The sequence below is a fragment of the Osmia lignaria genome, chromosome 12 (genome assembly GCF_051020975.1).
Source record: "Osmia lignaria lignaria isolate PbOS001 chromosome 12, iyOsmLign1, whole genome shotgun sequence".
NCBI lineage: Eukaryota > Metazoa > Arthropoda > Insecta > Hymenoptera > Megachilidae > Osmia > Osmia lignaria.
In genome coordinates this window covers 8,276,384-8,301,488 of record NC_135043.1, presented here as the reverse complement: position 1 = coordinate 8,301,488, position 25,105 = coordinate 8,276,384, and the positions used below count along the sequence as shown (strand labels likewise).

At 39.8% G+C, this 25,105-nt stretch overlaps 1 protein-coding gene across 7 annotated transcripts in view; it reads left to right on the top strand.

The window, feature by feature from the left end:
- LOC117602758 (uncharacterized) overlaps positions 1–25,105 on the top strand; it is a 252,903-nt gene that overhangs the window by 115,853 nt on the left and 111,945 nt on the right. For all 7 annotated transcript variants that reach the window (XM_034321163.2, XM_034321160.2, XM_034321159.2 and 4 more), the window contains 2 exons: positions 5,008–5,266; positions 22,907–23,044. In XM_034321163.2, coding sequence (XP_034177054.2) covers positions 5,008–5,266; positions 22,907–23,044 — 397 coding nt within the window. The remainder of the gene's footprint in view (positions 1–5,007; positions 5,267–22,906; positions 23,045–25,105) is intronic.

Genomic DNA, 25,105 nt, shown 5'->3' with positions numbered 1-25,105 from the left:
AAATACACTAAATTCGTATTGTTATACAACTGAGCTTAAACAAACATTAAAGTAAAATAAAAATTTCGATGGAATGCAATATCCTCTTTATTCGCTAAATTTCGAATAGCAAATATTTGAATGGCTGTCTTGGATAAACAACGATACAGCACAGAAGAGTAAAACAATCGAAGAGTAGAATGGAAGAAAAACATAGAGGAGACAGTGGGATCCTCGTTGGCTGTAATGACTGAAATCGCCGGGGGGGTTGCAGACCGTTAAAGGGAAGAGGAAGTATTGCAATTACGCGATCTTCGCGAGAAAAGCAAGGAAGGGGATGACGATTTCAGAAGATGGAGATAAATGGAAAGGAAATGCGTGATACCGAACAGAATTCTCCGATCGATTTACAGCAATTATTTACGTATCTTTCAAGTATACTATCGATGCAAAATAATTGATCATTTAAATAAAATATACTTTGAAAAATTAATTTTACTTGAAAAGAGATACGATTCGATTGTTAAAATATGTTGGTGATACTAAAAGTGTGATTAGTTCGATACCATTCGTATTGGAATTTCTATAGAACCGAATGAAAAATCTCGTTTCGTTTGTGCATCTATCACAGATAGTCGCTCAAGTAAAACGAGAGCTCGTGTGTCTTTACAAAAAGTTGCATCGGTGTCCACAGGTGTGCCGCGCACGAAAAAGCTGCAAAACAAAGCCTGTTACGATGCAACAACCCCATAACTGCATATACAGAGGTTTATGTTTGTGTTTTTGTGATTCGAATGCCACCAGTTTGCAACAATAACTCATGTCACGAACACTTCGTATCCTTTTTAGTTACTTAGATTCTATGGTTGTATGTTGCTAATTTCAAAGTACATAAAATATTAAGTATAAAATTAATGTTCCAAGTAAATTTCAATTATTGCCAGCGGTTCATGAATATTTAATTAAAAAAAAGCGGAATTTTAAAATAACTAGTTGAATTTTTTTTTAGAAGAAAGTAATTTTGGTTTGATAAAGCTATTATTTAAAGGCAAGAGCAATGGCTACTATAAAGCTTCACTTTTTTATGGCTAATATTCAGGAAGGATCGCTGGTAAGGGTCGAGTTTCGTTAAACATTAAATGAGTCCCCATCGAGATTGAAATTGTTGCAAGTGCAAGCCAATTAATCAAGTGGAAACCGAACCCTACGATACACTTCGATACCTGTAGGGAAGCCGTAATTTGCGCTCGCATCAGATAACCGTCAAACAACCACAGCAAATATCGAGGTACACCTCGCTATATAAAAAAGTAACTTGATATTTCTGGCTAACAGGAATGTACGTATTGCGAATTGAAAAAAAAAAAAAAATATGCAGCGACGATGAAATTATTTGAAAACGAGAAAACGCGAGGTAATATTTGCATTTACGGTCGAATGTTTCATGGAAGTACATATTACACTGATTTTTTGAATTTTTTTTTTATTTTTTTGTTGAATTCTTTGCGTTTGTTAACTACCAGAGATAAATTTTCATTTGAAATTTTGTATCGGTTTACTAGCTAGGAATAATGGGGTTCGTTTTGAGTTCGTAAGTTTCCTATTTTATTTTTATACTTTTATTATAGCTGTGTATACATAATATACATTAATATAAAAGTACTGTACAAACATGAAACATTGATCGATAAGCAACATCCCAAAAGCTGTGCAAAGAATCTCAATCTTCTCGAACGTTGAAAAAAACCTTTTACAGCCTTACCATTTCTGGTCGAAAGCCATGAAATCCAAAAGCCATACCCTTAATCCTAGACAGCAATAGCCGTAAACGAAAATCCTGCCGGTCTAAAACGCGGATCGTTGCCTAGCCAGTGGTTTTACATTCAGCTTTCCTCTTTGGAAACAGCGAGCGCGATCGTGCGACAAACGAGCGGCAATAGGAGCACCGCAAAAATATAAATGTTAGGTCGGCGTAGCACGGGGGTTAAATCGGGTATCCGTGTATCTCTTTTTCGACCGACCATCCGTGTCACACGAACCCTCCATCCCTCTGTGTTGTACGGTAGCTTAATGCACTGTGGCGCAACGACAAAACGCACTTTACGCACGTCAGAAAAATGAGGGGATTCGTACCGTGACGGTGGTCAGATACTTTGTAAACAATGTGTCCAACATGGTCGCGCGACCCACCCGTTTCGCGCCCCGCTTACAAACTGGATACGGCCATTTCGCGGCAATAATTCATCGGTTGGAACATTTATGCGGCTCCCCACCGTCCGATTTTTCCGCGTCCCGGTGTTCGCCGCCCGTGTTTCATGCAGTTTTGAAAAATGTTTTATTGCACCGTTCCGATCGTACACCCGTTTCGTCTCCAACACGATTTAACCCCCGTCGCTTCGAAGAGAAACGATTTTACTTTTTGTCCCCCTTGTCCCTCCTTTTTTTTTGTATTTTGAGTTACTTTCCTAAGTCGAAATAAAGACTCCAGCTTGATGTAAAAAGATTGATAAATTCTAATTTGAGTCTTAACTAGACTTTCATTTCCATGTAATTTTCTATTTAAAAATCCTACTTTTAACTTTCTCTATCTTATCTATAATTAATAAATTCAAATTAGAATTTAATTTTTTACCCGAATGTAGGCATAATTATAAAAATGACTAGTGTCGCTTGAAGTATATTTTTTTGTTTTTATTATAATATATTCGTGATAATGAGGGAGAAATTTTTCTTTGTTTGGGTTACTTCATCTTACCTCGGTTTGGTTCTTTCGTCGTTTCTTTGCTGGTGTATCGTTTGGATGAAACGAAGCTGAAACAAAGCAGATTGCTCTCCGAGCCGCATTAAGTCTCGGCCGCTCGTCGACCCGCGGCTTAATGACTTATCAGACGGGAAAATAGCGTGAAAGTGGATTATTCAAATTCTTCGCGTCGCGTATTATTATGCATGGAAAATTATCAGCGGTAGCCTCCGCCGGGAGGCGAGTTTGATTATGCTGTGAACGTGGTTTTTTGGAAAGCAGCGAGCTTTTTTTTCTAAGCGAATTTGAAAAGAATGATTGTTTGGAATGCGAGGAGGCCTCGGATGAATCTACTTACTTGTTAGCTTATTCTTAATGGAGATTCACTTCCTAATTTCTTGAAATATAATCAAGCTATTTAAATCATTGATTTTGTCATTAGGTATTTTTTTATTTTTCATAATTATTCTGTCCTGTTGGTTGTTTTAAACCTTGATATGTGCATCAACATTACAGCTGTCCACTTTAAATATTACAGTGAAAACATCTAAGCTTAGTACGACATGTGGTAACTATATGGCTGACCTATACTACTGCTTGAAAGGAGTGTAGATTATTCTACCTGTAAAACACAATTTTTAGTTGTGCTTGATTGCTCAAAACTAATATCACAGAAAATTCAGGAAAATTAACAATATTTAGTTTCCAATATTCCTGGATTATTTCGCAATAAAGAGCACATATCAGTTACAAAACACGAAGCTCTCTGAAAGCAATCGTTTCTCAATATCAGGATCCGTTTCGCGTAAAACGCTCGAGGGATTTCCGTGCCTGGAGCGTCCAGCAGAACTTACGATCCTTCGAAATCCAAATATGAAATCTGCGTTTCTGGGCTGACGCACGGATGTTTTTCGAGTCCCTCGATAATTCACCAAACACGTGAAATCGATTCGAAGCAGCGGAACGGGGGGAAGGTCTTTTACGAGGTTGGCCCGTATTTACGTTACAGCTCAGGAAATCTACGTTACGGTTGTGTCCGTGTGTTGCATCGATACTCGGGTGCACCGGAAACGGCACACAGGCAGGCGTGCTGGCTGCGTATCCGTATTGTTATGGCCGCGTTTCCGGTTGTTTGTCCTACGAGGAGACGTCCTGGCTCTACTCCTCGTCAGCAATGCACCCGTCGTTCTACAATGGTCTCGCGATAGCGGGCATGTTTTGTGCACTTTTCGGATCTATGTCAACACGCTCGTAAAGCTGTCTTATCGTGCTGACTATGCGGAAAATTGTTTGAACGGTAGAACGTCCGATTACATGTTCGATAATAATGTTGAGCAGTGCTGGAAGCTGATTTTTTTTCCAACAATTTTACGTACGTAATAAATTGATACGAAGACGTTTTAAAATAGGGACAGATAATAAGAGACCCACGAATTTTGCACGTTGATTTTCTTAAAACAATGGATCCATCGCTGAATTTGTAAGCACCTTTTAAATACCTCGAATAGTTTCCATAAAGGATGTATTATTCTTAGACGTATCGAGAAGATTGGTTCTGGTCGCGACTACGTAAACAGAGAAGGAACATCGCGTCGTTTATCGAGATATTTTTCTTTCTCGTTCGATGTTCATCGATAGGTTCTTTTATTTTAACGTTGGATATTATGGTTTTCAAGAGAAGCCAAAAGGTCTGGCCAGTTCTCGTTTGACGTTGAATCGAGCGGCGGTACATCGGAATCCTTTTTCCCTGCAATTCAGCAAATATTGACGTTCGCGAATCGAAATTTGCATGGACGGAGGGTGAAATTGGCAAAATATTTCTGCTCGTAAAAGAACGCTCGACGTGAAAATCGACGGCGAGGAAAACGGATGGACGAAGTCGCGTTCCTCTCACGGGAATACGACCCGTTGGTCCAGGGAAAACTGAACGAACTCTTAAATTTAATATTACGCGTTCGATCGGTCCCAATACATCTCCGTCTTACTCTGAATCGAGTTACCGTTTGAGACGAAAAGGAAACGGGACGTTCTTGCCTTTTAATGAGACGAACGAACCCCAAGCTGTTTCGATCGTACGATTCTGTTTTATGATCCAGGTGTATGTTGTTTAATATTTTGCCTCTTAAAAATTCAACTGTTTCATTTGCATAAATATCCATTTTAATAATATAAAATTTGTTCGTTTCTTCAAAGGTTTATTTATGACCTAATATCGCTGAAAATATTCCAATTAAACAGTAGAAATACATGGAAGGGTTTATTCTGAACACGATTTGGTCGTTTTTCAGGGTCCGGTCGGGGAAGTGGGCGGCGTCAGGCTGCCGTTGCAATCATTACATGGGTACGGATCTGTGTTCATGTACTCGGCGTCGACGAGTCCCGGGGGTGGAGGTGGTCAGGGTGGCGGAGGCGGAGGCGAAGTAACCCTCCGCCTCCGCGAACCCGAGGACATTCCCGAAGAAGTTCTTGCACGCCTCGAGGACACGGCCACCCTCTCCATCTCTCTTCAAGGCGACGCTGTTCTCAGGCTGGGGGCGGCTGGCACAGGTAAGTCTTCTTTAATAAGCTGTTCTTTCGCTTCTGGCCCGTGGTCAAAATACAAGAAGAAGTTGAACTTTCTAGAAGTTGATCTATAATCCTGACTTATGATCCTTTTATTATATTTACCTAGGTTAAAGTTCATTGTTCCAATTTTAATGATGCTCTATTTTACAAGTTATCATTTGATACGTCGATTATTTTCAATTTTTATAAATTTGATTTTGTCAAATAATTTTAAAAGTAGATGAAAAAGAAAATTGAAACATCTTTGGCTTAGAATTAATTGATTAATCCTTTAATAAGAGATATAAATTCAATATTTTTTCTGATCTATTTTTGAAATATGAAAAAACTATCCGTTAAAATACTGGTTGACAACTGAGCATGAATTCATAATTCAAATTAAAAAAAAAAAGGAAAGGAAAAAGGGTTACAGTGGTTGGAGTCATAGGACGACGATAAATAATTGGCTTATATGGTGCATAAATTCAGACAGGGTCGTAGCCTCTGTGAAACTTACCCCTGAATTTATTATAATGGGGATCGTCCCCTCGTATTTTTGGGATGGCAATTAATTTTCTCGTTTTCGAAGTGCACGCGTGTGGCCCCGACCAGATTAGCCGGCGCATTTGCACGCGTGTGTGGTCTAATGCAGAATTATTTAACTGAAATACGCCGATCCCCGGCTCGCATAATCGATAATACTTTCGCGCAAAGTATTTTTCGCTGATAAGCTGGCCATTTATTTCGTTTTATCGGCTCCAACGCTGGTGGCTAGATTTTCCTACAATTTGTGGACTCGGCTACTTGCGGCAGTATTTTTGAATAAATCTAGATTTTTATTAACCTTCAACTACCCTGAATATTATGCACTGATTTAAATGAAACCTTATCTGAATCAGTATTTACATACTGAATAGTTAATGAAGTAGTTGCCAATTATATTAAAAAGAAAAAAAAAATTTCTTCAATAATTTCTGTAAAAAGTCCTTTCTTGACGGCGCCAGAATTATCTATCTTCTTAACGAAGATTTTCTTTAGTCATAGTAGAATAAGAACATTATTAATTATGGTCTCCATTATGACTGTAATTAATCACATCTCATAATTATTTCCAAGTCATCCAGAACTTAGAATAATTAAAAATCTTATCGTTTCATAGAAGTTTCGGAATTTTTCGAATCTTTTCTCCCCGATTCTTTTATTCGTTACCTAAAATGGTAGAATTATTCAGCAAAGAAACACAATTAAGTTCTTCACTCACAATAGACGAACCCGTACGATACCATACAATAAGTTGAAAAGCTTTGGTCGAGTTTCAGCGCAACTCGGCCGCATGTTACGTCTGTCGAAACATCATTAAACCATTACAAGCTACACGTACGTCGAATTTTCCATTTTTCGCGAAAACAACGGACAAAGGGGGGGGATGGAAGCCGCTCAATGGTGAAGCCACGACGGAGAACGGGAGGGCGGGTAAGCGGGACGAAACGGATTAAAACTTTTATCAGAGCTTTCAAAGGCAGCTGGTCCACGGGACAGAGGGTCCTGCTCCGTAGCTCCGACGAAAAGAGGATTCAGGAACGATCGAACGTTCACTTCCGGACGATTTGTCAGAGCCGTGGAGGCGGCTGGCTCTCGCACATGCCGCGATAAATCCCGGATTTTCATAAGTTTCCCTGCTGCACACCCTGCTCGCCCATGGCCGAGCTTCTGAAAGCTTTTCGCTTTCGTGACCTCTGTTATCTCGCACTCTAAGCGTTTTCCTTCGAATACTTGTACTTAATAGAGTAATATTTGCAGTGTCCTAGGGTAAGGTTTGACGCCATTCTGAGGCATCTGATACTCTGATGTTTAAGAAGTAAAAATATATTATCATAATTATTTAAAGAGAATAGTTTTAAAATTTCTTAATCTCATTGTGTGTTCATAATGTTAGTTCCTTTCATTGAATCAGTGTTAATGTTCCGCGTTACCATTGTTATCGAAAAAAAAAAGGAGCTCGAGAAGGAGCAAGATTTATCGAAGTTGCTGCTTGTTAGCCTGCCGCTTTACACTTTCGGCGCGAGGCGGGACGAGCGGAAAGGTGTGGATGGCGCTCGAGAGCCGCGATAAAGGCGCTAGCAATTGATTAAGAGGGTCGTTTGTGCCAAGGAAATGCTACTTCAAACGCGGCCCCGATCCAAGCCGCTTTTCAGGCCTCCTCTTGCCCCTCTATTCTGCCGCTTTGATTCTTTTGTGCTTCGCATCGCGTCAAAACTTCCGCGGTAATCCGCTCGCTGGGGAATCGTGCAGCCGCGGGTTTAGCATTTTATACCGGTAATCTGGCGTGTTTGCGAGCAACCCTCCGTTTCTGTTGGATTTCACCTTGCCTCTTCCATCTGTCTCTATGTCTGTGTTGCGTCAGCGAAGTTCGCGGTGGTTACAGCCTGTTGCAAATTGCTCGAAACGAGGGATACGAGCAAACTATTTGCTATTATTCAATGATATTTTGTAGAAATACGAAAGGGTTTGATTTGGTATTAGATTATGATTAGATTCTCAATACAATATTTAATATACAGTAGTAAAAAGAAGGATTCCTTTTACGCGATATAATAGCCCATTCTTAAAGTAAGAAACCAGTGTAAGTAGTACGAATCGACATTAGTCAGACATCGGCAGTAGACGCCGCAGAAGTATAGTCAGCCGCCTGAAATAAAAAAAGTAGAAACAAAGTTAAAGAAGGGGAGGAAAAAATCTATTATTCTGTTAATTAATACAACAATATAGTTTATTAAAAAGTTTCACACTGAGTAATTAATTTCACGGTTATCAAACGAGAAAACATGGTATAATTTCCGCAGTTTACGGTTTCGAAACTTCAAATTCGCGCACGTATCCGGAAATCAATGGCGACTGTTCATCCGGAATAATCATGCACGTTTATGCAAACCCTCCGGAAGAATGATGAAAACAACGTAAATATGTTGGCGTTGCGGTTGCAACGTGGTACGCGAATTACTTCTCTGAAATTAATTTCATTAACGTTTCAGCAGCGAGGTAAATACTCAAATATATTTCAATCAGAGCTCGGCCTACAATTACGTGAATTCATTAGTCGCGTATTACTTTAAACATTTATTACGCGTTGGAAAATAATTCATTGGTATTCTGCTCTGATTATTACGTTCGAACGTTACAGAACTCCGATAAATAATACGTGATTTAATGTTATTATCCACGGTATAATGGTTGTTTCATAGAAAATATACTTTTGAAGAATCTAAATTTTAATTTTTTGGAAAATTGACAACATTAAAAATAAGGTTCTTAAAAATCTAATTAAAGCTAGATTAATTTTGTTTTCTGAAAATTTTCAACTCTTGCAAAATTCTCCAATAAATGAACTCTTCAAAAATTTCCAATAAGGAATTTTAAATAATCATCCCTATCCACAACCTCCGTTCACTGTCCAAAGTAAGAACCCCCGAGACTATCTGAACCATCTCTTGGAGGAGGTCGTGAATCTGCGTGTAAACGCGCTCGTCGCGGTGGAGTGTCGAAACGCGTGTAGGTGCCAGCCTTACCAGCGGTAACACCGTAAACCGGAAAAGAATGAAACTAGTAGCAATAAAGGCACCGCGGAATAGTGGTCGTCGCGCGGAGCAATAAGTCTGAAATATGCCAGCGTTTTATTCTCGCCGCACGAATGCCTGCGAGCGGCTAAGAAAAAGAGCACCGTGTCGTAGCTACCGTTGCAACGTGTATGGAAGTGCACGGAGATGGGGGTGGAAGAAGAAGAAGAAGAAAAAAAAAAGAAACGTCTGCGGTGTGCACGGTTTACATGGCGAATTTTCGTGGGGCATGCGCGTAACACGAAACGAAAAAGAAAAGGGCGGTTTGGTTAGAGGGTGCACGCACGCGGTAACACGGGGATGGCGAAGAAAAATGAGGACCGGGGGGTAGTATGTACACGCGAGGAAACTTTGCGGCCAGGGCAATTCTCGTTATAACTTCGGCCCTGTGGAAACTTAAACTGCTGCCGACCGAACAGCCGGAACTTTCAACCGTTTTCCTGCTCGGGACAATCGTCCCACCTCCACAGACCACCCTTTTCAGGTAGATAGCGGTCTCGCAGAGGTGAGAGAACGATCCTTCGTTTTCTTCTTTTTCTACCTTTTTTTTTCTTTTTTTTTTTGTTCCTACCCTTACAGCACGAGTTGGTCTCTTGTGGAGGAATTTTCGAGTGTTGGTGATAGCGCCCTTGTGTTTGGGTGAATTTTAGTGTTCGTTGCGTGGGTGGAATGTTTAATTGTTGGAGTGGATGGTTTTTGTAGATTTCATTATTTTGGGTAGGTTACGGGGGTAGAATGAATGGGATGAACTGCGTACACTACTGGTTTTCTTTGCGAACAAAGTTTTGAAAAAAGAGTGATCATTGTATTTAGATAAATTTTATAATATAAATCTTCTTTGTCCAACCACTAGTATAATTAAAACCTCGCTCCAGACTTTCGAAACTTCTGAAAAGGGGAAAAAAAGTTCAATTTCAAATGATATTCGAATACGATTCGAGCTGATAGCCAGCTCATTAGTAATTCCGACGGGTTATCTGAAGTTTCGAATCCGATTCTCGTATCTCTGGTTGGCCGTATCTTCGGCAGATAACGTTTAATAGGTCGATCCCCTGGAACGTCGTACTTTTTCTTCGAACTGTAATCACTGATCGAATCTTAATCCCATGTGTACACGCGCGTCCCGGCACGGTTGCTAAAGTCACCAGGGGAGGCACAGGAGTCGTTATCCTGGCGTCACGTATTTAAGAGGGAATCGAAGGACACGTAGCTGACTTCGTATAGAACGAAGTTTTACCACGTTGATGGTGGTGATGGTGGTTGCACGTGTTCTGTAGCTATCCAGACCAGGAAATCGTCCAAGGGACCAAAGGGCGCGGAAGATTTAACCAGCTGGCTTGGAATGTCGCGTCGCGCGAGAAAGCACACGTCTCGCTTCGTTAAAGCTATTCAACCTTTGCGAGATCTTTGCGAAAGCTTTGCTACTTCTTTTTCGTCTTCGTGCGAGCTTTTTGCCTTTTTCCAGGCATCACTTTCGTCTCTGTTTCACGATAACGTTTATTCAGCGGGGAAACTTCGAAAGGTGACTTCGTTGTTGGATTTTAGGTGAAAGGGTTGTCGCGTGCTTCGAATATTGTTTTGATTTGATCAATTTGTTGGTATAGTTAGGTATAGATTCAAACTGAAAACACTCCAAAAATTGGCGCTAATATTGTACTAAAGGAAAAAAGGAATTTTGAAATTTCACTTTGATAAAAGAACAGGATCTATGTGTACGGTGAATAATAGGGGTGAATTTTGCGAGAGGATAGAAACGTTCGCTTTGGCCGGTAAAATTATTGTGATACTCAGCTGGGTGGCAAACGGCACTGCTTCCCTGCCGTGGCCACAGACGAAGCTACGTAAATTATGAACGCTGTTTGACTTCATGCCAGCTACACCCCATAACCGGTGACCAACCCTTCCTGATGCTTGGTCGGTGGTTGGTGTGCGTGGGTGGCTGCGTGCACCAACGAACAGAATAAATTCTCCGTGGAACGATGTTGTTGTATACTTCGTTCGCGATCACAGCTTGAAGCGACGCGCTTTTCTCTGTAGTTCTCCGTTTCGTTGCCAACTTTCTAAACCCTTTACAAAAGCACGTCGAATCGTTCGAGCATTCGGTCGTGCATCAGCTTTTTTGCGACTCTTGTTGCTTTATTTTTGCTTTACTTTTGGCACTTGAAAAGACGTCACAAAATAGATATATATATGTTAACACGTTATCATGAAATGAAGTAAAATTTATTTTTCTCTGTGATATTTATTGCTTGATTAATTTTTCATAATTTATAACGATGCGAAAAGTGACTATTTATAATTCATATTATTTTATTGGCCGTGCGTTGAATTCTACAGCGAGAGGTTTACTGTCATTTGTTAAATGTTAAGCAAATATGTCAACTCGAAGATTGGCTTTTCCTGTGACGTCAATTGATGTCCGAAGCGTGGCATTCTTTGGATAGTTGACGTAAAATGACGCCCACAGGCTCGATTTAAACCCACTGAAATCGAGACCGCGTGAAAAAATAACCGCTTGCGTTGTGCTTTGTCTGAGTCACTTTGTGAATCAGCCAACGACACAGCTTGATATATATTCTGCGAACTATTAACGTATCCGACGCTGTTTTCAGATCACTTTTTGATTAATGAACTTCAGTAATCCTTTAACAAATCTCGAACGTCTAACGCAGAAGTATCGATACAATAATCAAAAGTTCTTTATGATCAAATGATCTTGCGCCTGGTAATAAAATAAAAAAAGGAACAAGAAGTATGTAATTGCATCGAGAAAATACAAAGCAAAGAACAAACGAGATGGGTGTAGCCGATGGAAAATTAGCTCGGAACGTTTCTCTGCGCATCACAGCGTAAATTAAAGTTTATACACACGGCTGGATCCATGTTTCTCCCTCCCGTGTGACTTTCCTTTCCGTTTCGAACTGTTTCACATCCCGTTGAAGCGAATTCTTTTCCTGTTTTTCGCGGTGTATTCGGCACCCGGCAGATTAATCCGAAAATAACAAGCCCCATGTAAAAAGGCCCCTTTTTCCTTCGATTCCTTCACAATTCAACATCAATTCAAATATTTGTCGTTTCAGAGGAACCGAATGACGAACCGTGTATGAAAGCGTAGCGTTCTGTTAATTAGAATCGCGCAAAAATGTGTGTTTTTCTGCAAAATATAGATACCCATCTCTACTCCTATTTCATGATGGTATATTTAGGTTGACAACTCAATTCGCGATCTTTTCCTTTTATATTATTTCAAAATCACCTGAATTTTATTAATTGCTAATTAATGGAAATGTAGCAGAAGGTTATTCAGTTAAAGAGAAAAATTAGAGAAAAAAGGGTTACATGATATTTTCTTCTAATTATTCGAGTATGTGCAATTTGACTCCCCACGATATTCAACGTGTTAATTTTCACTATGGCCATCAAAGTGTTAATATAGAGTGGACGAGCTAAAATACGCGCTATTGCCTCGAAACAAAGACGTATAAACGATTCCAAGGGGAACCGGTCGTCGTTCGACGTCAGTGCTCCCTAGTCCCGTATTTACCGTAGCATCTCGTCCCTGGAGACCGGTTCGGGACGGGTTATGACCCGGGGCGAGTCGGTGTAATCGGCAGGGCAGAACGCGGATATGCGTGGGCGTGCGTTGACTGCGGTCGCACATGGCGCCTGCATGCCTACCGGCTACAACAGATGAGCTACGCCCGATACATATTTTCCCCGGTTTACCGCGATATTGCAGCGGCGATATTCACCTTTGGGACGACCCTACCCGACGATGCACGGGATTCGTGGATCGCCGCGATATCGGATAATAAGCCGATCCGATCGATTTTCAACCTTGTGTTCTATGGCTCCTATGTTGTTTAGTCGTATTATGGAGAAAGTTTTGAGAATTTAATTAAAATAATGGAATTGTTTTTATGCCTATTGATTTTTCCCATTGTCCAGGTAGAAGTTTCTTCTCCTTTTTACTTTTTCATGAAAAATTGTTATATCGTTATTTGAAGGGAGTGTTCTCTAAAAAAAGCATTTGAAACTAGGAAAGATTAGAAAATCAGGACGTTAAGTGGCAGGAGAGGCGTTCAGAGAGTCGCAAGAACGACATTAAAGGAGATTTCAGCGTTACTGCTATCGGAGATGATAGCAATCTTGCGATTATTGGATCCATTTACGGCGTGAAAACCCTTGCCGAGTAGAATCTCTCCTCGTCGCTTGGCCTCATAGGTGTGAAACCAAGCGCAGATCATCGCATCAATCAAACGTTAATTACATGTAATCCTTGATCTGCTTAGCTCGATGAATCCAAACAACATTAACTGTGATGCGGGTGTTTGTGTTATAAGATAGAATGCATGTATGGATTTATCGTTTGAATTGGGTTAATCGTGTTTAATCAGAGCTTTTGGAAATATTATAGACAGTTTGCATTTATTCTTATTCGGTCCACACTCGTGACAGGTTTATGTGGATACCTAGAGATTTTACACGTTCAGTTGTAATAATTACAAGAAATATGCCAAAGGCAAAAGAAAAATTAGCAAAATACATTTTTCATGATACGTTCTTCGTCCGTTTTTATGTACTCGCGCGATCTACTGTCAGCTTCTCAAGAAACTCACAAAATTTCTCTGAAAATCAACCGATAGAATTGCGAAACCCAGCGAACCATCGATCCCGGTGGAATCGTTCGAAAACCGAGGCTTGGGGTTAGAGATTCGAAGGGTAGTTTCGGTAAAATATTTTAGCCTTGGCTAAACTCGTTCCGCGTTACGACGTAATGGACGCATTCAGCTTAAAAGCGTGATTTCGCCGGTCAACGGCGAAAGTTATGGTCCGTAATTGAAGGTACGGTAACAAGAGTTACCAAGAGAGAGGGAGCGAGCGAGAGGGTGGCGGGGTTTCAGCCTCGGGAACGTTTGCGAAAACTACGAACCAGGGAGGCTGGTGGTAACTCTCGGCGAAGAGTGGCGTGAAGCAAGCGAGCTGGTGAGCAAGTGGCAGGGTTTAAATTCGAATTAGCTTACAGGCGAGAGATCCCGCTGGACCCCTGGACAAAGCCAGCCACGGTATTAAGCCATTAGACCGTAACGAGAGTTGATTAAGTGTGCGGACCAGGCTCGTGGACGACCGGCCAGCCACGGACACGCAAAAGGTACAAAAATCATGCGCGTGCCACGAATCGGTGAGTCCATGGGAAAAATTGAGGACGAGAGGGGTGGAACAGTGTTTCATTTTTTCTTTCTTTTTTATTTTTTTGGAAACGTGGGAATGTCGGGGATGGTATTAATCGGGACCGCGATAAAACCGCTGATGTCACCGGCGTTTCTTTCTGTAATCGATTTCGACCCACGTTGTTCGACGAGTGTCGAGTTTTGCCGCGTGGAACCGTTGTAATTGACGCGGGTCACGGGTGTTGCATTTTTCGATGCAGTTTTTCGGGACTGCCGGTGAGTGGTTTCTTTATCTCTTTTCGTGACCAGTCGGACGCATACACGTTCCACTTAACTTTTTTTTTTTTTTTTTTTTTTTTTTCAACAAAGACTGTTCAATATTTCATCCCCTGCAACAAAGGGGCGCAGCAACGTTTTCCAATTGACGGCTGAAGAGAGCGGTTCGTTCAAAGAATGATAATTCGCGGCGGGACGAATTAACGTGAAAACTGCAACGCGCGGATACACTTATACGCGCGAAATTATTTTAGACCGGCCGAGGTTCGCGACGACGGGGGACTTTAATTTGCGATAGAAGCTGACTGCTGTCAAAGGGATGCCGCTCGTTTTACATTCCCGCTCCCTTGCTCCGTTCGTCCCACAGCCGATTTAATTAATGTTCCTCGCATAGGTAGGAACATGGGACCCCGTGAAACATCGTTCCTCACAGCTGTTGGTCAAGGGAAAGTCCCGCGCGAAACGAACGAAATTGCGTTCACCCGGAAATTGCGTTTTTACGATACCGTAATGAGATGTCCATGCAGCTAGAAACGAACTTTTTTTTTTCCACTGACGGATATCATGGACGTTGTTCGGAGTACGTCTCGTTGACGGGAAACGTCGAGTTCGTTGTAATTTTTACGGACAGTCAAATTTTTCTCGGCTGAACTTTTGTAATGCTTGTCTACTTTCGTTATTACAGGGTCAGTTTAGGTGTTTTATTGTGAAAATGTTGAATAACGTAAAATTCAGTGAAAAAAGGAGCATAACATTAGCAAATAAAAAAAAAAATCCATTGTGTAGTAGAGAGAAATTTTTCCATTTACGTATTTATTTTCACGTTCTGGTAATTTTTGTTAAATATCATACGTTGGAATATATTAAAATTTGTTCATTATTCTCATTTAAACATCTATTACTTTATAATAGGATTAAAAATGTGCATTCAGATTTTTTAAAATTTCTTGTATGAAGATTTTTATTTAAAAGCTTTCATGTTCAGTTTTACCAGGAGTTCATTAAAACACCCATCCAAACGGAATATTCGATTCAATGCAAGTTTTAATTGATTCGAACTATTTTAAATTTACACGGGACCTTTCGTATCGGTATATACACAAGTTTACGCGTTCGTTGAATTTTTTTTTGCACCGATTTTAAATAATTTAACAGTTTCAAGCATTTAGAAAGCTTTGAAAGCATTTAATTAAAAAACATTGTAATCCACTTTTGACGGAAAGAATTTGCACGGTGTATTTAAAATACTCTCATAGTATGATAAGTCTCACAATAGAGAACCTTTCAGTTTTCTGTTTCTCATTATTTTTAAATTTTAAGCGTCAGCCAAATTTCCTGAAGTTTTATCCCTGCACCATAAAAAAATTTCATATGTTAAACTAAACAGAGCAATTTTCCATCGAAAACTTTATCCGAATAGATTTCTTCGCGGTATTACATTTTCACAAGTCTTTCAGCAACTCAGTAGAAGTGTCTTGTTACTGTCGTCCAATTCGTTGAGCACTGGGGATCATCTCAGCTGCGTTGTTATTCGGGAAAGACGGATAAATAACCCCAGATAAATTGACCACTCGAGTTCTCTGGAATACGCATTCCTTATTGTCCTCTCTTTTGCTATTCTTGTCACGAGGGTAAGAATTTGACCCGCGACTAGAGGTTCGTGCATCTCGAATGCTAATTAGATTCTTCAAATTCTTCCTAATTAACTTGCTTAAAATATGTAGGTACAAAATAATTGATTAACTTTCTTTTAAACTGCTTAAGTGTCACCTATAAATATGTCACAATAAATATACATAATTGTATATTTAATAATTGACCAAGTTGTTAAATTAATAGAAAGAAAAAAGAATTCGTAGCATCTCAGGCTGGTAGTTTTATAAGATCAGGTTCGCATCGATTCGAATAGACATTTCCCAGAAGAACAGAAGCTCGATTCGAAGGGTGGTCCCGCACTTATGAATTCAAATATTCCAGAGGGTGGGCGGTCGAGTTTTTTTCCTCCACCCATACCAACCCCGTTACTTTATATTTCGTTTCCCTTTATATTCACCACCCGTATTTTTACCCTTGTTAAGCGAACACGTTTACGGTATGTCTGTCGGTTGTAATTCGCATGCATGCGGCCATTTCTAAGCGTCCTGCATTGTCGATTTATTTTCGGAGGCTCTTCCAATTTACTTTCACACTTTACGATGCCATTTTTTATTTAAATGTTCGTTTACCATACTTGGAATATTTGCATCCCTTTTTTCAGTACGTATGGTGGATGCAATAATAGGAGTCAAATGTTGATGATCTATTTTGAAACATAATTTGATATAATCTAACTAATTAATTATTTTCTAATTCTTTCAACTCATTATACCTTTAAGTGTCGATGCTCTCAGTACTGAAAATTTCTATATTTATCCACAATCCTATAAAAATTATCATTCAACGAAGTAGACCTTTTCTTTGCAAGAAAAAGCGATGATGAAGAAGAGAAAAGAGTGGAAAAGGAAAACGCGGACGGGTCTCATTTAAATGTACGATATCACTCGCCTCTTATCGCATTATAGTAAATACGGACTATACTCGTTGCGACGGAAACGAGGGGAGAACGGCTGCACCGCTGATTGCAAATTGACTTCGCTGCCGAAATAATACCGGCGAAGCCCGTTACCTTGCGATTCTTATTGCAACAAGTTCGTTACGGTTTATTCTTTCTCTCTGTTCACCGTTGTTTCGTTCGCCACTGCTCTCCCGTACATTTCGTTCCTCTATTTAAACGTACGTGTACGCTCTACTTCGTTTTTTCTATCCCCCTTTTTTTTCAACTCCATTATTTACTTTTCAGTCTCCTTTGTACGTTTCTTTGTAACGACGCGTTTGTCGAGAACGTTCTAATTCAATTTACTCCTCGTTCTCCTTTCTCTGTCTTCTACTTATCAACGTTGGCAAGATTTCGTGTAAGATTATATGCTAGTTTGATAACTGAAATACTTTACAAGAGTTAAATAAAATCATTTTTTTCAATGACTTTTTTTCCTAATTACGATAAAAATGTGAATAAATAAGACAGGAAGAAAATGTATCGCAGGAATGCGATGGCAGTTTCGCGTTATTATCCAGAGATTACAGGTGATCGAACGATGGAACCCCGCAGGTGTCGGCATTAGTTAGTGGGCCGAGCCGCAACGTGCACAAAGACGGCCTAATCGTCGCGCATGAGACGGGCTGGGGTAATCACGTTCACGGCCCAATAATCATACCATTATAATTAATGTGCCGCAATTAAGGCGGTAATATAGGACGGCCGACAATCGGGCCGTGATTGTCGATTAAACGTTTTCGCAACGAGAAGGCGCGATGCACGTCGCTTGTTACACCATCGCGCGGTTCCGAGTGAAAATTTTAGCCCTCTGTCAATTAGTTCCACCGTTGAGTTTCAATCAGGTACGTTTTAATTGAAATTCTAACGGCGTTTAATTTCCAACTATGCTATGTTTATCTTTGAACTCGTGAATAAATTTAGCGTTTATACAATTTTTATTAAGAATACAAAGGTAACTGATACAAGGCTTCCCTTTTATCATTCGAAATGAAACACGAGATGAAAAGCAACGAAGACTATGCAGTAGACTGCTGTACATAGTCAGTAAGATTGAATGTTATCAGGCGAAGGATTAATTAAATACAGTGAGGTAATTAGATAGAAGGAATAATTAGCTGTATTTAATATCATTTATTAACTGCTTATTTGAAACATTTTAATGGAAGAGAATATCATGAGAAGTCTGAAGATCAAATGGGGTGTTAGATGATTTCTTCGTTAATTAAGAGTTAATCAAATTCAGTAAATTGCGTGGGTGACGGATTGCATTTTCTACACTTAGAGAACAATATTTACAAAAGTAATATAATTTTCTCTCTACTCTGTATGTTTCGTAAAATTCTCACCCCAGATTCAAAGATGAAAGATCAGCTTCCGTGCTCGGAACGATTTTCCCAACTCGGCATTCACCGTCGGCGATGAAACCCCGCCAAATTTGGTCGACAGTTCATCAAGCCCCTCTATCGTCCGCCCCTAAGTCGTTTAATTATCCGTGGCAAGCTGGTCTAAGAAATATTTCGCGCAGTAACGTCCGTCGACGAAGGCTACTCGTAAGGATCAACGAAACACCGTAGAGCGTAGAGGGAGGATTCCTGGTAGGATTCTCGTAAAGACGAGTAAAGGCGGCAAAGGGGTCGAGCTAGAGATGGTCCAACGTTTTAGGTTCCAGCTTGGTCGAGATAATGGGCCCGGGTTTAAGGCATACAAAGGGAAGACGGCAGCCACAGTCCGCGACACTTGTGCGCGTTACGGCTTAAGTTTCGTAATACCGTTGGTGATACAGTATGCACACGGCAAGCGGACACTTAATACAATTTGCATATCGTCAGCTCGAAGGAACAGACCTTTGGCTGCATTGTCTTTTCGAAGATGCTAGTCCTCCTATACCGACAGAGGGAGCTTTTTCATTGCTCTTTGGACGGCTTCTTGGGAAGAAATTTTCCTAGCCTTGGATTACGAGTGCATTGAATTCGTGCTTTGAGGGCTTATGAACTTGTATAGCTTCTTAGATCGAGGCCTCTGTGAAGCTGAAACGTAGCTCTCGTATACACTGATCTGCATAATTAAATTTATTGTTACTCCCTATGTTTAATTCTTGATGGGGAACATCACTGTCAGATATCTGAAAATGGATTTTTAAAAAACTATGCATTTGCATAAATATCTGCAGTCTAGTCATCAATTAGAATACAAAACTAATGGATGGAATCGTTTTTCTGAATATGAGAGGAAACTAATGACGAATTAGCTCAGGTGAACAGGAAATCGCGTCCATCAACGATTCCGACTGTCGGACGTGTATCGTCGGATATATAGTGTTCTATTAATTCTTCGTGACAGCAGGATCGTCAATATTAACAGAACTGCAATTGACTGTTAGTGCAGCCTCGTCGTGTCCACGGTGTAGATAAATTTAACTCTCACGCGGAAATTGAAAACGGTTTACACTGTCGAATCGTCGAACTGTAAAATAAAAAAAAAAAGGGAACGAAGGTACCCACCATCGGTCGTAAATGTCAGCGCGTAGAGTTTTCGAGGCTTGATCCGTGTGTGATAATACATATCTGACAGGATAGAAAGCTGACAGTATAGCTGGCTGAAAGGTAAACAAAATTTGCGATGCTCGAATATCGTCAACTATGGATCGATCGTGGGTGTTCGACGCAGGACAACATGCTTCTGAAAACGTTTTCAGAGCGTAACAATTCGGGCGCCCCATTAATTTCAATTTGATTAAAATTCTAGTTTGAATATTGGACAGGAGTAGCGATGTTGAATTTGAAAATTGAAAAAAGTTGCAGCCAAAAATCGTGACGTTTAGTATAGCACATATTGTAGAAAAATATCAAATCCACCCTTATACCCTAAACAACTCTTTCCTAATATTCTCCAGCATTAATGATTAGCTTGAAAATTTATTTATATAACAAAATCATTTTTCAAACTTTCTTTGGACATGAAGCTCCAGGTAAAACCATCATAAGCGATAAAAAACGAAACGACGTTGGAATCAGGAACGTGGATCGCGTATCCCATCGATGCCTGTGCGAATGGGATTTCAGAAGGGTTGCAAGGGTAAGGTAAACGATATTCCCGAAGCTGGTGGATCGATAGCAATTTAACCACCCTTCGCCATTTTGTACGAGCACCTACCGCTACATCTATGTACCTTCCTCCAACCTGGGTCCAGCAACAGCAGCAGCAGCATCGTTGGTTACCTCTGTTTCCACCCCTTTCTCTTCATGTTCATCCTTCTTTCTCTGGTGTGCACAGCGTGGCCCAGTCGGAACTCATCCATATACATCGAGAAAATTAATATCTGGGCTTCGTTCGCACGTTGAATAAACTCGGTTGCGCGCCCGCTTCCTTCCACCTCCTTCGTTTCTCACCCCCTTGCTGCTTCCGGCCGACGCTGATCAACCCCTTGTCTTCCAACACCGTTTCTCTTTCTCTCTCACCTTTCACGGCGTGGGTGGTCTCTGATCTCGGTACGGGGTCGAAATAAAGCGGTCTCCTTTGTTAATAATTTTCCTTTCTTTTTTCAAAGGAATTTCATTTTCGAGCCTTGTTTTTCCTTATTTTGATAATCGTTTTATTTTTATTTGGTCATTTATCAATTTCAATGGAAGAATGATAGTTGATTATTCCTACTAGAATAATTAGGATCAACAGTACTTTGATTTTATCTTTGAATTCTGAAACTTGGGCTTATTTCCGGAGATTTGCGATCGCTGGTTGATTCAAGAACGACCGTGTGTGTTTCTTTCTTTTTATTCGACAATTTTTTCCATGGTAATGGGGTTGATGATGTGCTCGAGGAAGTTCCACGGTTGGGTAATTGGGTTATAAGTGATTTGCGTTCTGTTCAGCTTCTCTTCTGTTTATTTTGAGCTCTCTTTTTTTGATAGAATATACGGGAATGATGTTGGAAAATGAAACGACGAGGGAAGGTTGTTTCTGAGTTTAGGAAGCTTGAAGGGGTAGAAATTCGGTTGCTGGAGAAAATGTATTTAGAAATTGATACGTTGTACGTGAAAAACATATGGAAAAAGTTGGTAAAATAATATAATAAATACAGAAAATACCGAAGTACACAATCGAAATCATTTTATTTATATTTAAATACATATCCTCAGAGTAATTTACATTTTAATTGTGAGATAATTTAATGTTTCATATTTAATAATGTCCTAATTTTTGGATTTCACTTTTACGATACAAACACCCTACATTTAAATCATGATCTATCCCCCTATCAATTGTACCAGGAAAAATTTATACCATAGTCTGACAGACTATTCTTCCGTGCAATTAATAGTCGAGGTAGGTTCATCTTCGAGCTGTCATAATCGAGAGAAGCGAGACGATCGTAACAAGGGTCTGACAAGCAGAGTTCAAGTCGCTTAACGCGATGACGACGGCCTTTGTAACCCAAAATCCACAGTCAAAGTTTGGTACCACTTGGCAGCAGTTGTCTTCGGATCACGAAGGCCACCTAAGGTCTCGAGAGACCCTTGACTGGCTGCTAGTTCTTGTAAGAGTGCTTCAACGTTGTTGTCAGTGCGACGAGGAATATACGAAAACGACACTCGTCTCATACCTGACGAGTTCTCGTTTAGCTCTCACAGCCCGTTATCTAACTTTCCTGGAACAATGGCAGTGAAAATGATCGATAAACTCGCTGAACCATTTTTATATCCTACTTGTCCCGTTCCAGTGTTCAGGTTTACAACCATCTAAATTAATTGGTGTGTTAATATGGAAAATAACTATGAGTGTTTTAAAAGTCGAGTTAATTGGTTCATTGTCTTTGTAATTAATTAGACTTAACGTAATGGACAATACAAGTTTGTCATTCATAAATTAACAATCTTCTGATTTCAAATGAACTAAAAATAAAAAACAGTTCATTATATGTAGTTACTAATAAATAAAACAAAAATATAAAACTTTGAACAGTTTCTATGAAAATAATTAGACAACAGGTATAATATAAGAACGGTTCTATAATCCGGCTGATGAGGTGAGTCAGTATATGTTTACAAATTCACGCGCTCGACGCAGGGCCGGAGCTCAGTTGTTTTCAGTTCTTCAAACGGTTCGGTCGAGGTTTGTGTACTGTGAATCGAGCCTGCTTCGAGCACGTGAATTTGTAAGTACACATTCTATATGAATAAGTAAAATGATTGAAATAAGAGATTTCCGCGGTTACGTTACGAGAACAAGCACGAACAATTGCATATAATATCGTAGCCAATTATTTTTGAGCTATGCCGTTCGTAACACGCGAAGAATCTTGTCCATCTGTCAACACCGTTTGCCAACCTCGAGGTCAAGCAAGCTGGCATCAAGAAGATTCGACGAATCTGCGTGTTACGTGGCTATAATAACGAGGGCAGAGCCAGTCTGTGTTCGCGAGTAAGTAATGAAAAAAAAATGCCAAACACGCGTCGGTATACCAATTTTCCTCGTCGATTCATTAACTTCGTCTCGTTTTCCGAGGTCGATTCGTAGAATTCTTACGGGTAACATCCAGCGAAGTCGTCTCCTCCTCCCTTCTTGGCATCGAAATTCTTCGATCGTTTGATCAAATGTTTTGTACCAATTTATTAATCACCTATGTGTTAATTTAAGTTACATGCAACGGTAGCCTAAAATTATCTGAAACGTTATTTTGGGTGGATTTATTCGTGTAGGAAAATTATTTTCGACCGTGGACTTAATGTTACAAATATTAATATGAATTGCTCATGGTGATTATATAATAATTCTAATTTACTAATGCAAGAAACTTCAGAAGGATAACTATACTAATGTCATCGACGTAATTAAAGAAGAGTACAAAATTGCACCAAATATTGTATTTCAATTTTGAAATTTGTAAAATATTTCGATGACAGACAACGTTTCTGAAATTTCTTGAATGTAGAACACTTTTACGTTTGTTATAAAAATACTAATTATGAGCTGTTTTGTCTGATTCCAGGCAACGGGAATTTAGAGTTATTTGATAGTGAGAGTGGGCCGGACCTCACACTATCACCTCAGACCTTCACGTCGACGGCGGAGGCCTTCATCAATGACAATAGTGATAGTCTTGGTGTTCCAGGAGACAACGATACGGGTAAGTGATATTTTATTTTCATACTTTTATGCTGAACAGAACTCCCACCGGGTCTTCTGACAAATACCGTTTCTATCGGTGGCGTAATATCTGACATTAACATTTTTTGTTAAATAAAAATATAGCTTTCGTTATGAGAAAATGTAAAAAATTAAAATGAATAGAATATTATTATAATATTGAATATTGAAATTTCTAATTATAGAAAACAAGTCATAATCAGAATCTTTCTTTAACTTTCGTACCTTTTCATGAATAAATAATTTGATTTCATTACTGTAATAAGTTAACAAAACGAAACGGTATTCGTCGGACAGTACAATGATTCTGTCAGCATTCATTTCCTCGATTCAACGCCTGATAAATCGAGAAGCAGCAGGAGTAAAGGTCTCGTATTTTAATCAATCTCGCGTTTCAAGTCGATTTTAATTTAATGGATGGAAAGGGCGGACCGTTGATCGTTCAGAGTCGTTAGACCAAGGAGTACCGAGGACAATGCATTAACGTAATTGTTGCGCTCCTCGTCAACGGGCATAGTAGAACAGTGAGTTACAACTAGTTCGAACAAATCGAGGGAGGCCATTTCCGTGCGTACGCCTCGCTACATAATAGCCATTGTTCCCGACAAGTATAAGGGGACCGTGCCAGTTGTACACTGGCTATAAAATGTCCGCATTATTTGCCGGAGACAGGTTGCACAGTAATCAACACATCTTTATAATACGATATTTTCATATGACTCAAACATGTATTTCTTATTATTCTCCCGTCAAGCCCGTAATTATTGAACATTTATGTCACAGGTGGTAATTAATTTAAATGAATTCATTAAATTTCCTAGTGGTTTTGTGAAACGAAAATTACTTGCTTGATTAATTTCACATTTTTCAGGCATACAGGTATAAGAAAATAATCATATTTAGACACACCATAATTATAAACATTTCATCTTTCAATTTGTGTTATCACGTGCTTTCTTGTTAATTAAAATTTTCTTGAACTCTTTTTTCACAATTATTTGATTATCTGATGCTGTGTAAGTGTACAAATTTGCAAGATGAAATGAATATAACTGCAATTAAATGTGGTAACATGACGAAATTTTTGACCCTTTGATTCACACGCGGAGGTAAAACAAACGAGCAGCCTATCCTGGCGAACAAAAAATATCGAATTTCACGAGGCCAGCCAACAGCCGCGTGTGTCGTGGTCGATGCCAAAAGCGTGTTATCTGGCTGACCATGTCGGACCTCGTATTCGATTTGTTTTTTCCTCGACACACGGACATCCTAATTGCCGTCGCGTGTCTTTGGGATCGCTTCGTTCGAGGAAAGAGGGGCTCAGGAAAAAGAAAAAACGAGAAAAACTGGGTTAATGATCCGCAAATTACTAAATGCTTTTTCCGATAGCAGTTGGTTATTCGCGAAAATTTTACACGTTTAATAAATTTAGAAATGAGAACCGTAGGGAGAAATAGGTTAATGGGTTAAAAAACACCAAAAAATCTTTCAATCTGAAAAAAAAAAAGACAGGAAAGTGATTCCCAAAGGTGTTATAAAATTCCAACGATAAACTACAGCACGGAATATTCATCAGCGATGATTTGCAACGAACGAAATTTCCGGGGTTTGTTTAACGGGCTTCGTAAAAGTGAACCGTTGCTGTTCCGGTGATCGTGGTCCCCGAGCAAGGTGTAACTTTTGCCCGGGTGTAAGTTCATTACAACAATTTTGGGGACACGAAAGCCGAGGGTGGGAAGAACTTGGGAGCCGCAGAGCTGCGGGCGGCCATGAATAAATTTCACCATGACGATATGTCATTTGCATATTACCCGTTACGAGAACCTTCGTTGCGTCGAATGTCGCGTCAGGGTTGGCCAGATCGAAACGCTTCACTTGAGCAAATTATCGCGAAGAATATGATCGATCGTTGTACGTTTATATAGAATTATTTATGAAAATTGTTTCGTGGTGATGGAAAAACTCGTAAAATCATCAGTCATTATCAAGAGATAGTGATTCAAAAAGGGTTATTGTTAGGTTCTTACAATTAGTCCTAATT